Source organism: Monodon monoceros, unplaced genomic scaffold, assembly GCF_005190385.1.
Source record: "Monodon monoceros isolate NGI ecotype Baffin Bay Population unplaced genomic scaffold, NGI_Narwhal_1 Super_Scaffold_18, whole genome shotgun sequence".
Classification (NCBI taxonomy): Eukaryota; Metazoa; Chordata; class Mammalia; order Artiodactyla; family Monodontidae; genus Monodon; species Monodon monoceros.
The window spans coordinates 22,298,550-22,311,595 of NW_021703774.1; the positions used below are offsets into that span (position 1 = coordinate 22,298,550).

At 36.9% G+C, this 13,046-nt stretch overlaps 1 protein-coding gene across 2 annotated transcripts in view; it reads right to left on the reverse strand.

The window, feature by feature from the left end:
- The window catches only part of ENAH (ENAH actin regulator), a 153,529-nt gene that overhangs the window by 53,860 nt on the left and 86,623 nt on the right, over positions 1-13,046 (reverse strand). For both annotated transcript variants that reach the window (XM_029230154.1, XM_029230155.1), the window contains exon 3: positions 12,502-12,679. In XM_029230154.1, the coding sequence (XP_029085987.1) occupies positions 12,502-12,679 (178 nt within the window). The remainder of the gene's footprint in view (positions 1-12,501; positions 12,680-13,046) is intronic.

A 13,046-nucleotide genomic window follows, 5' to 3' on the forward strand; every position in this document is an offset into this window, starting at 1 on the left:
AAAAATCAAAGCCATTTCTTAGGTCATGACTCTGAATACATATCCATTCGGGATGGTTCATTGAAAACCAGGCCTGTCCTAGTTAAACCAGGACAGCTGTCTACTTCTCCCTGGGAACCCTACTGCCCTTGCCCTTCTCATTTTCTCTGGACAATAATTCGTGATACTTCATTGACGAAACCAAGAAGCAACTTCTATCTAAAACAACCCCAGACAACCCTAACACTTAAATGACAAAGATGTCCACATTTACTTTTGGAAACTCAAAAATAAGTAAAATTTTATTAAAAGAATAGTTTTGATGAATATATAATAAACTAGATAAACTGGGTTTGTTTACCTCACATGGGGTTTATGAAATAGAATTAAATATAAATAAAGTTATTGGTGTGGGCTGTCAGCAAGTACATAAAAATAAACTTGTTCTACAAACTAAACATCATTAACTTCAGTCTCTGAAATGTAATTATATCCATAGCAATATGTATCTTTATTTCACTACTCTTTAAAATATATGACTCATAATTAGTAGGTCTAAATTTGATATGACAATTCAAACGTGAGGGTGTGTTATTTAGAGGAAACATCAAATATTCAGACAAACAAAGAAAATGAAAAAAGTCATCAGCTATGTGGTCAAACTTATAAAAATTAAGGAAACTTTAAATTAGGAATGCCATATTCCCACTCTTAAGAATCCATGGACGTTACCCAATAAAGAACACTTCTTCTGGAAAACTGTGCACAAAATACTTATTATCGTATTTTAAATGATATTCTTAGTAATATTTTAGTTCAACCTGTATCCTATGTCACTTTACTTTCTTCATTAGACATTTTCCACATTAAATCTTAGTCTTTTACTACTCATTCTCTAAAAATGAACTACAAAAGCAGCAGTGATACATTGTTATTTAAAAACAAAACAGGGGGAGGGGAAAAAGAAAACTTCAATAGCAGCTAGAGCTCAGAAAGAAACACACTGTAAAATACCAAAACTGGTTGAGCCTAAGATCCTTCCAATTTATTGTGAGTTACTACTTTATATTGTGTTAGAATCAGCTGTCTGCCTCACTAGACTTCAAGATACTCAAAGGTACTTATCTGTGCCATACTCAGCTTCCCATTACCAGCAACCAGTATGGTACTTGGCACATTGCAGGTGACTGATTATTTAACTAAATAGGAGTTTTACAGAATCAATGTAACTTTTTTTAAAATAAATTTATTTATTTATCTACTTATTCTTATTTATTTATTTTTGGCTGTGTTGGGTCTTCGTTGCTGTGCGCGGGCTCCCTCTAGTTGCGGCGAGCGGGGGCCGCTCTTCGCTGCGGCGCGGGCTTCTCACCGCAGTGGCCTCTCCTGCTGCGGAGCACGGGCTTCAGCAGGTGTGGCATGAGGTTCTCGGTAGTTGTGGCTCGCGGGCCCCAGAGCACAGGCTCAGCAGTTGCGGCACACGGGCTTAGTTGCTCCGCGGCATGCGGCATCCTCCCGGACCAGGGCTCGAACCCGTGTCCCCTGCATTGGCAGGCAGGCTCCCAACCACTGCGCCACCAGGGAAGCCCGAATCAATGTAACTTAATCAGAACTCGCTAAAGGTCTACTATGTGTTATAAGTACCTTTACATATAGCAATCCATCTAAATAACGCAAATAGGAGAGAATAAATATGAGAATGAATGAATCTGTATATAATTTTATAATAAAGAAGCAGGAGATATACAAGACCAGAAATATTTAAACAAAAGTCAGGGAAATAAAACCGTCTTCAACTACAAAACCACCTTTATGTGGATGCGTAAGTGGGGGTTCCTATAAAGCCTTGTTCAGCATAATATAAAGAAATCCCAGAACACACAGGAAATCTATATCTGAAGTTTTTAATGGACTATAAGGTTGGGATCCCACAAGCTTCCAGGAAAAAAAAAAAAACAATCAACTCTTTAAAAAGCAAAGAAGGGACTTCTCTGGTGGCACAGTCGTTAAGAATCCACCTGCCAATACAGAGGACACAGGTTCGAGCCCTGGTCCGGGAAGATCCCACATGCCGCGGAGCAACTAAGCCCCTGCGCCACAACTACTGAGCCTGCGAGCCACAACTACTGAGCCCACATGCTGCAACTACTGAAAGCCGCGCTCCTAGAGCCCATGCTCCACAATGAAGAGCAGCCCCCCTCGCCACAACTAGAGAAAGATAGCGTGCAGCAACGAAGACCCAACGCAGCCAAAAAACAAATTTTAAAAAAAAGCAAGGAAAAAGCCTGGTCTGTAGCCAATTCCCAGTGTGAAGAAATTCAGGTGAAGGTAAGTTATTTCCCCAAGCCTCATGACCAAAAAGCATCAGAAGTCAGGGCACAAGAGAACTGTTAAAGGGAGGGGTGACTCTAGAAAACAGGGAGGTGTCTTTAGAAAGGCAGTCTGATTGTGTCTCTTCTGGCAACGACCTCATGCTGAATTTGTTTTTAAGCAAGTCAAGACTCCACAGGCCGGCTGCAGGGACCATAGCATCACTATTCACAGGAAGATAAAATGCACAAGAAATACTTACGGGAAGTTTTAAATGACACTTGTTCAAATTCATACTTTAATGAATAAAAGGGTAAATAAATATCGGCAGAGAAATAAATAACTGCTGGACTAATCGAAAATGTGGAAATATCAGAGAGTCCTGAAAACCTAGCTCTTATCTGGGTTATGATACTTGAAAATAAAACCGTACTACCCAAGCTGAGGCCAAAGTACCTACTTAAGAGGGAAAAGATATAATTCAAGCTGATCTCCCCAAAGAACAGTTATCCCTTTGGAGCAGAAAAACAGTTACAGCTTCCTAAGAACAAAACTCTAGAGACTCAAACATCTATTCATGTAAATAATACTATAAATTACTACTGCTGTATTAACTGTACTTGAGAGCTGTTTATATATCTTAATCCAGATAAATAAGATTGTAGGGTACATTTTAAAATGTACGTATGCATATATCTTTTGGCCTTTGGCAGAAGGAGACACTTTGAATAATTTGATCTTTATGTGCAAATAAAATTGCTAGTAAATGTCACTGTATTAGGATTGTCACTAACTTTGGTTCTGCCAAATTTATTTATACAGTCCAGAAATTAACATTTTAAAGTGTTTTTGAAAACAGTAAGTCTCATTGTGGTGAAAGAAGGAACAGAAAGTGCAAGGACCTGAAGCAGGGGAGAGTGCGTTTAGTTAATGCAGAGTCAAGAGGGGCCAGCTCATGAAGGAACCCAGAGTCCTGTTAAGAAGCCTGTACTCTATTCTAAGAGCTATGGAAAGCCATTGAAAGATGATTTGGTACACACAACAGAGGTATGCAAAAATCCACCCTACCTCCCATGAACATAAGGTCATTCTCTAGTATTATCTGCGGAAGACACTAGAGACCTGTTTCCCGGGAATTAACATCACCCATTCAGTCAATATCTTCAAATTGGGGAGGTATGATTCTAAGACTTAAAGAAAATGTGAAATCCATGGAGACCAGTGACTTTAAATCTGAATTAAGAAAAAAGTAATTCTTTATTTTTAGTATACTGAATAGTATTATCACAGTAAAGATCAGGACAATATTTGCATAGGAAACTCCTCAATAAAAATACATTTCTTCCTACATGAATGGCATTTTCATAGCCAAATATCACGGAAAATTTCCAAAAAACAGCAGTCATTTGTTTCCTCACCTGAATCATCTCAGAAATTGCAAAAGCCTACAGAAATAGCAGGTCTACCTTAAAGGAGTTATTCCTGGTATCCTTACGTGAGTAGCATGCTATGTTTGCCTATACCACTTCCTAATTACCGCTCTGTACCATGCATGGTACTGACACTGCCTTGCAGATATTTCCGACCGTGGTGTATCTTCTCTACACAACCGCTCCTTAAGGTCAGCAATGTCGATTCACTCATTTTTGTTTCCCTAGTATCATGTAACACAGTACTTTTATTAGGAGTACAAGTAATTCAGTTTACTGTGGCTTTTCCTCTTTTAGATGAGATCATCTACCTCTTAGCAATTTTTAATGGGTTAATAAAACAATCTCACAATATTCTTTATATATAAAAGCTGATGTCAAAATACCACAATTTAATACCATCTTCAAAAGATTAATCAGAATTTTTCTATCTTGCCTAGATCATAAAAACAGGAATGCCCAATGTTAGTTCAGAGGCACTGAACCAATGTGCATCTGCTCTCTGCTGAATACAAACATGGATAACCCAACGGTACACACTATCACTTGCAGACTGAGGAAAGCATGTCCAAAATTAGGCTGTGATCCTAAAACTAATAATAATATTGTAATATACTATACTTCAATTGGAAAAAAGTTAAGCTGTAAAAATTGGGCCACAGATTCGGCTGCCACTGTGTGTTGTGATTGGTCTCATGAGAGTAGAAGTGGTTCCTGCAATTCATGTCTTGTCATCAATGGAAAAGTCAGATTCTATTCTATCAAAGCTTCTCCCTGCACCCCCGTGTAAAGATGAAAAAGTCCGACAAAAAGGTATCAGAATTTTCGACTGTTTAACAGCCAGCAAAATGCTTCTCCAATTTATGGGCAACAAATATGATTAAACTTCAGGAATACGAGTAAAGTAACTGTATACAAATTACTAGTCTCACACAGGAAAACACGTAAATAATCACGGATGACATCCTCAGTTCACTGCAGCACCATTAATTAAATTTCAAGCTTACTGTAAAATAAGCCTGAAGAACTGAAGTCACCAGCTAGACCTGTAACAGACAATACATTAATAAGATCCCCAACTACCAGAGAAGCAGAGAAACAAGAATGAGAGACAGAATAGTGTCTGTCTGACAACAAACTTCAGGCTAAAATAACTTTCTATATGATTATGAAATACAGATTTATCAAAAAAATCTTGTCTCTTTTAGTTATTTAATCAATCCCACTTTGGAGCAGGACAATATCCTAAGTCCCACAACCTAAGTCTAAAGCTGTGCTTATGAAAAATGCAATATCAGACTTGAGTTACGGTCAAGCCAAAGCAGCTTTCCCAAACAGTTAGTGACTAGAAGCTTAAAAGTCATGAAGTAAATACTTTAAAATTCTTTTATTATAAATAAAAATTCACATATGAATATATATAATAATTCATATGTTAGAACAGTCACCCAAATCACTTTGCATGAGCACTTAGCTCTCTTACGTTACGCTGGCTGAGAAAAGCTGAGAGAGAGGTTATAAGATATGATGGGTAGGGCACAGGAACCAGAAGCCTAACTCAGTAGTTCCCAAGCTTTTCAACAACTAGAAACCCATTTATTATTTTAACTAACCCCCTTGGACTCCACGTTTAGGGTGAGCTTGTCCAAAGGAACTGTATTTATCATTAATCTTTGTTCTTCCATAAGTAAGCAAAGATACATAAATGGTCGTGTTCAATTCAGGCACTGGGACTACTGCAACTCTTGTTACCAGTATCCTGGCACAATCACAAGATCTTCAAAGTGTCAACAGTAGTTAATTAGAACTTACTGGTTTTAGATAAATAAGCACCTCCACAGAGCTGGCAAATTTAGTCTCAAACAAAGAAGCTTATATCTGAGGAGGTACAACCCTGTCACTGGAATGTATGATGTACATCGTTTATTTAGCTTTCCAAAACACTGAAAATTATCTCAGAACTCTATCAGTTGTTCTGTAGTAGCTTTGTGGGTAGTAAGTTGAAAATCATTGTTCTAACCCAAACAGAATTATTTCCCAAGGAAAAGGACATTCATATATAACGTGCATGCTAACTCTGTTAATAAATTACTCAACTGTGGGCTTAACATATTTGTTCTCTAAAAGCTATTTACAGACAAAAACTGTGCCCATGTACCATTCTTTCTAAAACCTGGACTCAGGTTCACAGGAAAAATTCAAACTTATGCTGAACTACATTTTTATTTTTCACCTCTTTCTCCCAAACTACTGATTTTCTTCACATAGCAGAAATAATTTTAGGTCCCACATTATCTGCAAACGGATATGATACTCTCCCAGAGATCTCTATTGTTGTCATGTGAAAATGGGCAGCGTGAATTCTTTTTTAAAGAAAAATTTACCTAAGGGGATGAAGCAGTCATACAATAGTGATTTCCTGTTTAAACGCACCTGCTTCTATCACTGTAATCCCTCTCCTATTTGAATTTTCTTCTCTATTTTTACTATTTCTGCCTCCACTCAGCAACTTAAGCCTTGTCTCACGGCCTCCAGCAGCTCCCTTTTCAAACCACTGCTGGCCTTCTGAAGTACAGCTTTGTTCACGTCATTCCACTTGCTCAAAAACATACACTAAATCTCTATCACCCACAGCTCTCAAAGGACCTTCTTGATCAGACCTACCTTTCTGACTTTAATCCCCACCAGGCCAATCAAACAACTCCTGGTCTACAAACAAGCTCATTCTTTCCACTTTTGTACTCATACACTATTTCCTAGGCTGGATATGCCTTTCCCCCCAACTCATGTCCCTATGCCTACATTTTATCCATCTTTCAAAATCAGCTCAAAAAGCCATCTCATCATTAACACTTTTCCCCAATTGTTCCAGTGAAAAGAAATCTCATTCCTCTTCTCATACTCACACAGGATTTTATCTGTACCTCAGATATGACTTCCTCTTTTGGATTATGACTGTGTCTTATCTCCTCTACAAGAGTAGAAGAATCCTTGAGGGCAAGATTTGAGTCTTATTTCCCCTTGCATGTATCCAAGGATGGATAAATTAATTAATTTTCTACAGGGGAGGAGGAACATAACATGGTATATCTGTACCAGGCAGTAAAGACAAAGAAGAGGTTGGAGAAAACTTCTCTCTACCATTTTTATTCCTCTAAGTAAATTAATCCACATGGTAGAATTTTCTGTGTATTTTTAAATGTTAGCACTAAAAAATAACATTCTATTGTATAGTTTAAAAGTACTAATGTCTTTATCTCATTTAATTCCCATGATATCCTAACACAGGTATTCTCATGACCCTTTTATATAGTATAAGGCAACAGCTTCAGAGAAGGCAACCTGCCACCAGAGGGAGAGTCAACTCTGGAGTCTTTTACCTCCAGTTTTAAGTTCTTTCCACCAAATCAAAATGAAAGACCACAAAATTTTACTAAAAACCATAAAACAAAAAGTAAATGAAAGTTCTTCTCTTTCCTGTTTTCTCACCTGAAACTGACTTCCCTCAAAAGCCTTTTAAAATATGCTTTGAAGATCTTGAATTGAAAAGCAGAGGAATGCAATAAAAAGAAATGGCCTGGAGGTCGGGAAAACCCAGTCCCAGTTGTGCCTCCCTTTCTAGGTATATGTGACCTCAGGGAAGTCCCACCTCTCCATATCAGTCTTCCTAATTGGAAACTGGGGGTGACAGATTAACCTCACATTATTGTGGAGACTGAATTTATAAATGGGGAAGGGTGTGAAGAGGTAAGTTAGAGAAGGAAGCAGTACACGGCAGCACCCTCCAAAAAACTGTCCCACCCGCCCAACCCCCAAACCTGTTACTCATTTAATCCTGATGAGCAGGTAACGCTTTATCTGTTTCAGTGTTACTTCTCCAATAAGATTATTGATTAAGGAAAGCTAGAAGTGAAAACTATTATCCAAGACCACCTTTAGAATCCATCTTCACCAGCTGCTCAAACTGACACATCTGGTGTCTTAGAACACCATCCTCCCCTCCCTGACCAGTCCGCGTTACATCTCACGGATATAGTGGAAAGAGGCTGAATGCTAAAATTAAATCAGGGTACAAACGCCACTTACGCCACTGTCTAGCTGTGGGCCCTTGGGCCAGGCCAGTGACCTTCTGAAAGCTCCAACATCACCTCTAAAGCAAGGATAATGCCACCAACTTTGCAGTGTTGTTATAAAGTTTATCAGTAATAAACGTGTCCAATTAGGACCTGCCACACAGCTGGTGCCTAATAAACAGATTATTATTCTTGCCTCAGAACTGCTTTAACGACTAAATGAGGACATAAGTAGAAGGCCCAGAACAATGTCTTCACAGGCACGGTAGGCACTGAATAAAGTCTGTCACCTCCTCTTCACTCTGCTCCTTTCCTCTTTATACTGTGTCATTTCAGGCCTCATCGTTCTCACTGGTATTATCACAGCGGCGTCTGAAACCCATCTCCATGCCTGCAACCACACGCTCACCAATCTATCACTTTTGTCCTGAAGCACAAACCTGATCACATCAAACATTTATTCAGCACCCTTCGAAGACCGTACGGCAGACGACATCATGAGTTGCACACCCCTCAGCAAGAATACAAGGTCCTTCCCCGTCTTATCTCTTGTGACTTCCCTCCCCCAATAGAAACTCTCGCGCCCAAGCCACAACATCACCTGCTTGTTTCCCAACTGCTCCGGGTTCTCATGCCTCCAAGCCAATCCAGAATGTTCTTCTATCACCTACTCATTCTTTAAAACATAGCTCAAGCATCACCTTCTCTTCAAAACTTTCTTTTACCCTAGAATTTTCTTCTGCATACTTCATTCACAGCATTTTACAAACCGAATTCTAATTTTGCTGTGAAATCCTGGAAGGCAAGTGATAGGCCTTATCATGTTATCTTTATTCCCAGTGCCTAGCACAGGACCTACGCTCAAAACCTGTTTGATGGTTTCTGTGATATAACCTTAATATTGCTCCCATGAATACTGGCACTCTGGAGGAATGAAAAATAACTGTCACTATAAAACATATAAAGTATTTCTAGAAACTTTTTGAGATATTTTAAATCCATTTAATTCCAAAACATATCTCAAAAAGATTAAAAAATGCTAAGATAAAACTCATACAAATGCACAGTGAAAGGTTTATCAGACCAAATTAGCAGTTAAAAAATGAATGGAATCTCAGTCTTTATAAATATTTAATTACCAAGTCTAAAGAAAATTTCCAACAGGAGGATATCTTGCTTTCAATAGATATAAAACAAAATCCAGCAAAAGCAGTCTTAGTTAATGGTAAAATATTTTAAGGCTTTCCTCTTATAAAGGTATGCTTAATCTTGGTTCAGTAGAACAATAGTAGAATAATCTTACTGAACTCTAATATGATTTTCCTTTTAAAAAAATGGAATTTAAAAATTATTTCCTTTTCAAATGACTTAAATCTTTTTCAAAATGAAATAGATTGTGCAAGTTCACATCCACTAATCATGAAAAGGACGGACTTTACATTTTACATAATCCATAACTATTATCTACAAAACTGCTATAAATGTACTTAATAATACAGAAATCAAAAATATCAGGTGGGATAACGCATTTTGAATGTACTTATTTGAGTCCATTTCCATTAGACAAAGGAAACGGATAAACTGCAGCTTTTGGTATAAAAGAAAGCACTAATTCAACTCTTCTTCAAAAATGTTAGAACATGTGACTTGCGTTTTTTAAATTCCAAATATAACTCACTGTATTTAGCACCTCCTGTACCTTCCAGTATATCAGATACTTGCACATCAAGTTAAAAACAAAATAAAGGAAAACATTCCTGCCACCCACCCTTTTCATGAAAGAAATGGAAATATTAAACATGTACACAAAGCACCTTTTAAAGGTCAGTATGACTAGCTACAGAAAAAGCTGTTTTTTCTTAATTTAAAAATTTTGCTTGAGGATTTAGAGACGTGGGGGTCAAGGGAAAGAGGAAGGGAGAATTGTGCGATTTTTGATTTTGGCAGAGAAGATGGGTTAGTAATTTCCAAATCCTGCTCTAGGGTACATAGGTGCCCCAGTGGTTATGGTCTTCCAACTCCTACATTAATCAGAGAAGCTCTGGAGGTTTGTTTTTGTTTTGTGGGGAGGGGTCTGTATATGAACTAAGCATCTGAAAAAGATTTTGTTTGAACAAGGGTGTCCATAACTTAAAAATGCCTGAACACCACTAAGAAGGACTAACCAATATTCAACGAATAATACATTAACACCCAGTAAACAAAAAAGCCAGAAGCATTCAATATGGAAAACTGGTTTTAAAAACTGATAAAACACTAAGTAAAAAAGACTAATAGCTGTAGTTACTTTACCTTTATGAATAAGTTTGTTTCTTTCACTTCTGATCAGAGATTTACGGGGTACACTGTTTGCTTAAGGAGGGACATGCAAGAGTTAAGCTTTCCCAACTTGGTTTTGGCAAGAAGAGAATAGATGGTTTTAGCAAGGAATTGGCTATGAACCCAAAGCAAACAGCTGTGGATGGGGAAAAGATGTTCAAGATGAGAGGTGACATTATTCGGTATGTTTGTTTAGGTGGATAGGAGGGGCCCACTGAATAACTCTGGGGTGGGGTACATACCTATCCTACTTCAGAGATCTACAGAAAAGTTTATATCCTTTCCCGAGGACACTTCTGATTCATATCATCTAAATCCTCCTATGCCTCCACTGCCAAGCCAATCAATGCTATCAAAAATCAGAGGCAGTGTTTAACTACAGTAATTGACAAAAACAGTCATTTTCTAAATAAATCAGATTATAAAGAACATCAGCCATTTTATATGCTTTCTTTGTCTTCTCTGATGAAAAAGCTACAGAACCAAAAGTTCCTTTGCCAGTGACTGGGGCCATGATGCAAGGAGATGGCTAGGATGGACCAACTTCTTCCACCATTCTCTCTTTCCTCAGCCCATGATAAGTTGAGACTGTGACAGAGAAGAGAATAAAGCTTCAAAATTATCTGAGAAGAATCTATTCAATTTTTCTGCCTTACCAAAATGCTTGTGTAGCTAATGAGATGATGGGCGATCTTCCCATTTACTAAACTTTCTATAATGTGGAAATTTTACAATAGAGAATGTAATTGAGTCTCTCCATGTTAAGACTCATTAATTTCAAAAGATCAAGATCAGAAGGAAAAAACATTAGTTAGCATTTGCATTTTGAAAACAAATTATATGACTATACACCAATAAAAACAATCTTTTCCAATTGGTTAAAAAAATTGATGACAAGATGAACAATAATAATTTTAACCACTTTAAATTAGTAACATTTAATTCCCAATATCCATGGATACTCTTTTGAAGGTTCAGAAATAAAAGTAATGTTACATTGTTCCAAACACGGAGAAGCCAAACATTATTGTCATACATATGCTCTTAGATCTAAAGTTTGGTCCTTTAATTATTTATTATGTAGTTGATCTATTTAATTAAGATATTAAGAACCACAATTAGAGTTGCTTCCTTATGGTAAAACTATGGCAACAGAAAAGCAATTCTATACCTACAGGAGAATGTTGATAAAATACTGATGACTGAAAGAAAAGTACAATGACTTAGATGATCTACATACAAGACTGTACATACGAGCAGACTTTTCTATGCTATTTTCTGGACTTACTGACGAACCAAAAGAAGTTCCAGTGATTTATCTTCTCAAAATAGATAAGATATGAGTTATGTACAAATTATTTATAGAGATACTAATTTCCTCAAAAGAAAATCTAATATAAACTACCTATAGGCATAATGTAGTTTTGGCAAGATTCCAAAGGGTCTTCTTACTCTGAAATTCATATGTGAAATAGATTAACACATGGGCTAGATGTTTCAATCTTTTTTAGAATAGGGCAAGGTATCTATAACAGGTTAAAGTATCTATAACAGGTTTTGAAATTCTATACCTTCAACAAAATACCAAATTTTAATATAACTATATAAGTCCTTCCTCTTAAAATATATAAATTTTATTTATGGCATGCTTATATCAATAAGATTGCTACTAAATACACAAAGACAAGAGTAATCATATGTGTTGTTTTATTATAACCTTAATTTTCTGATTATAAAAATCTCCCCAAAGAGAGAACCACAAATTGGTATATTTTTTCCTATTTTTTTAAGCCAAAATAAAAACAGAGCTCACCTCTGATACATACACAGTTTTAAATCCTGTGTTTTTAAAAAATAATGTGAATTATTTCTACACATCTTTCTGACCACGATGCAGTGTCAGAGGACATGCAATTCATGGCTTGTACCACCTGAGGGCACTCCAAAAAATCTTTAACAACTTATAGAATTTTATCTACTAGGAAGTAGATAGTCCTACTTGAAGTTCAGTAGTGGCTTAAAAAAGATGTTTGAGATAACACGTGTTTTTTCATAAAAAATAAGATGATGACAAATATGCATATTCAATCCACTGCATATTCTCTGGGTCTCATGTCCTTGCAATGAAAGTTGAGGTTCTAGATCGGAGTAAACAAACTAAATAACTTCAAATGAGAAGGTTAAAACATTACTAACAGTCTCATAAGGTTATCCTTTTATAGTACACGTTTATCATCAACAACCAAAAGTTCACATTTTTGTAGAAAACAAGAGAAATTCAAGAATCACTTCAAATACATACATGATTTAAAAGTTGGTCAGAAAAGATTTGGTTTAATATATACATGACACTTCAGTTCAAGAAAACAAGTAACCAGAGGACACCCTACCTGTTTCCTGTGAATTCAACACTTCTAAGGCATGCATCATGGCACTTGCGAAGACATTGGCATCTTCTTTGCTGCCAAAGTTAAGACCATACACCTGTCTAGCATCCCGCCATTGGTGGAAGGTCTGTGTAGCTTGATTGTACTTCAACCCTTTAGGAATGGCACAATTTATCACGACCTAAAAGACAGTAATTCTTTTTATAGTCAAGCTAATAATTGGCAAAATCAACAACGTCAACAAAGCCTGATTGGACATATTCATTCAAACCCGCTCCTGACACACCTTGGCAAAAAAGGGTTAAAACAATTATCTAAAGTAAAATTAGTCTGCAGAAGTAACAGTCTGATGGACGTTAGGCTGTCTGATAGTTACAAAGGTCTGGCCTTAAAAGAGTAAATCAGCAAAACGAAAGAAAATCTATACCCTCATTAAATATATTTGAACATGTTTACTGAGGTATTATAAATTCAGAAAGTGTATAAAACATAAGCATGTATCTCAGTGATTGCTCCCATGTAGCCAAAACCCTAACCAAGAAATAGGA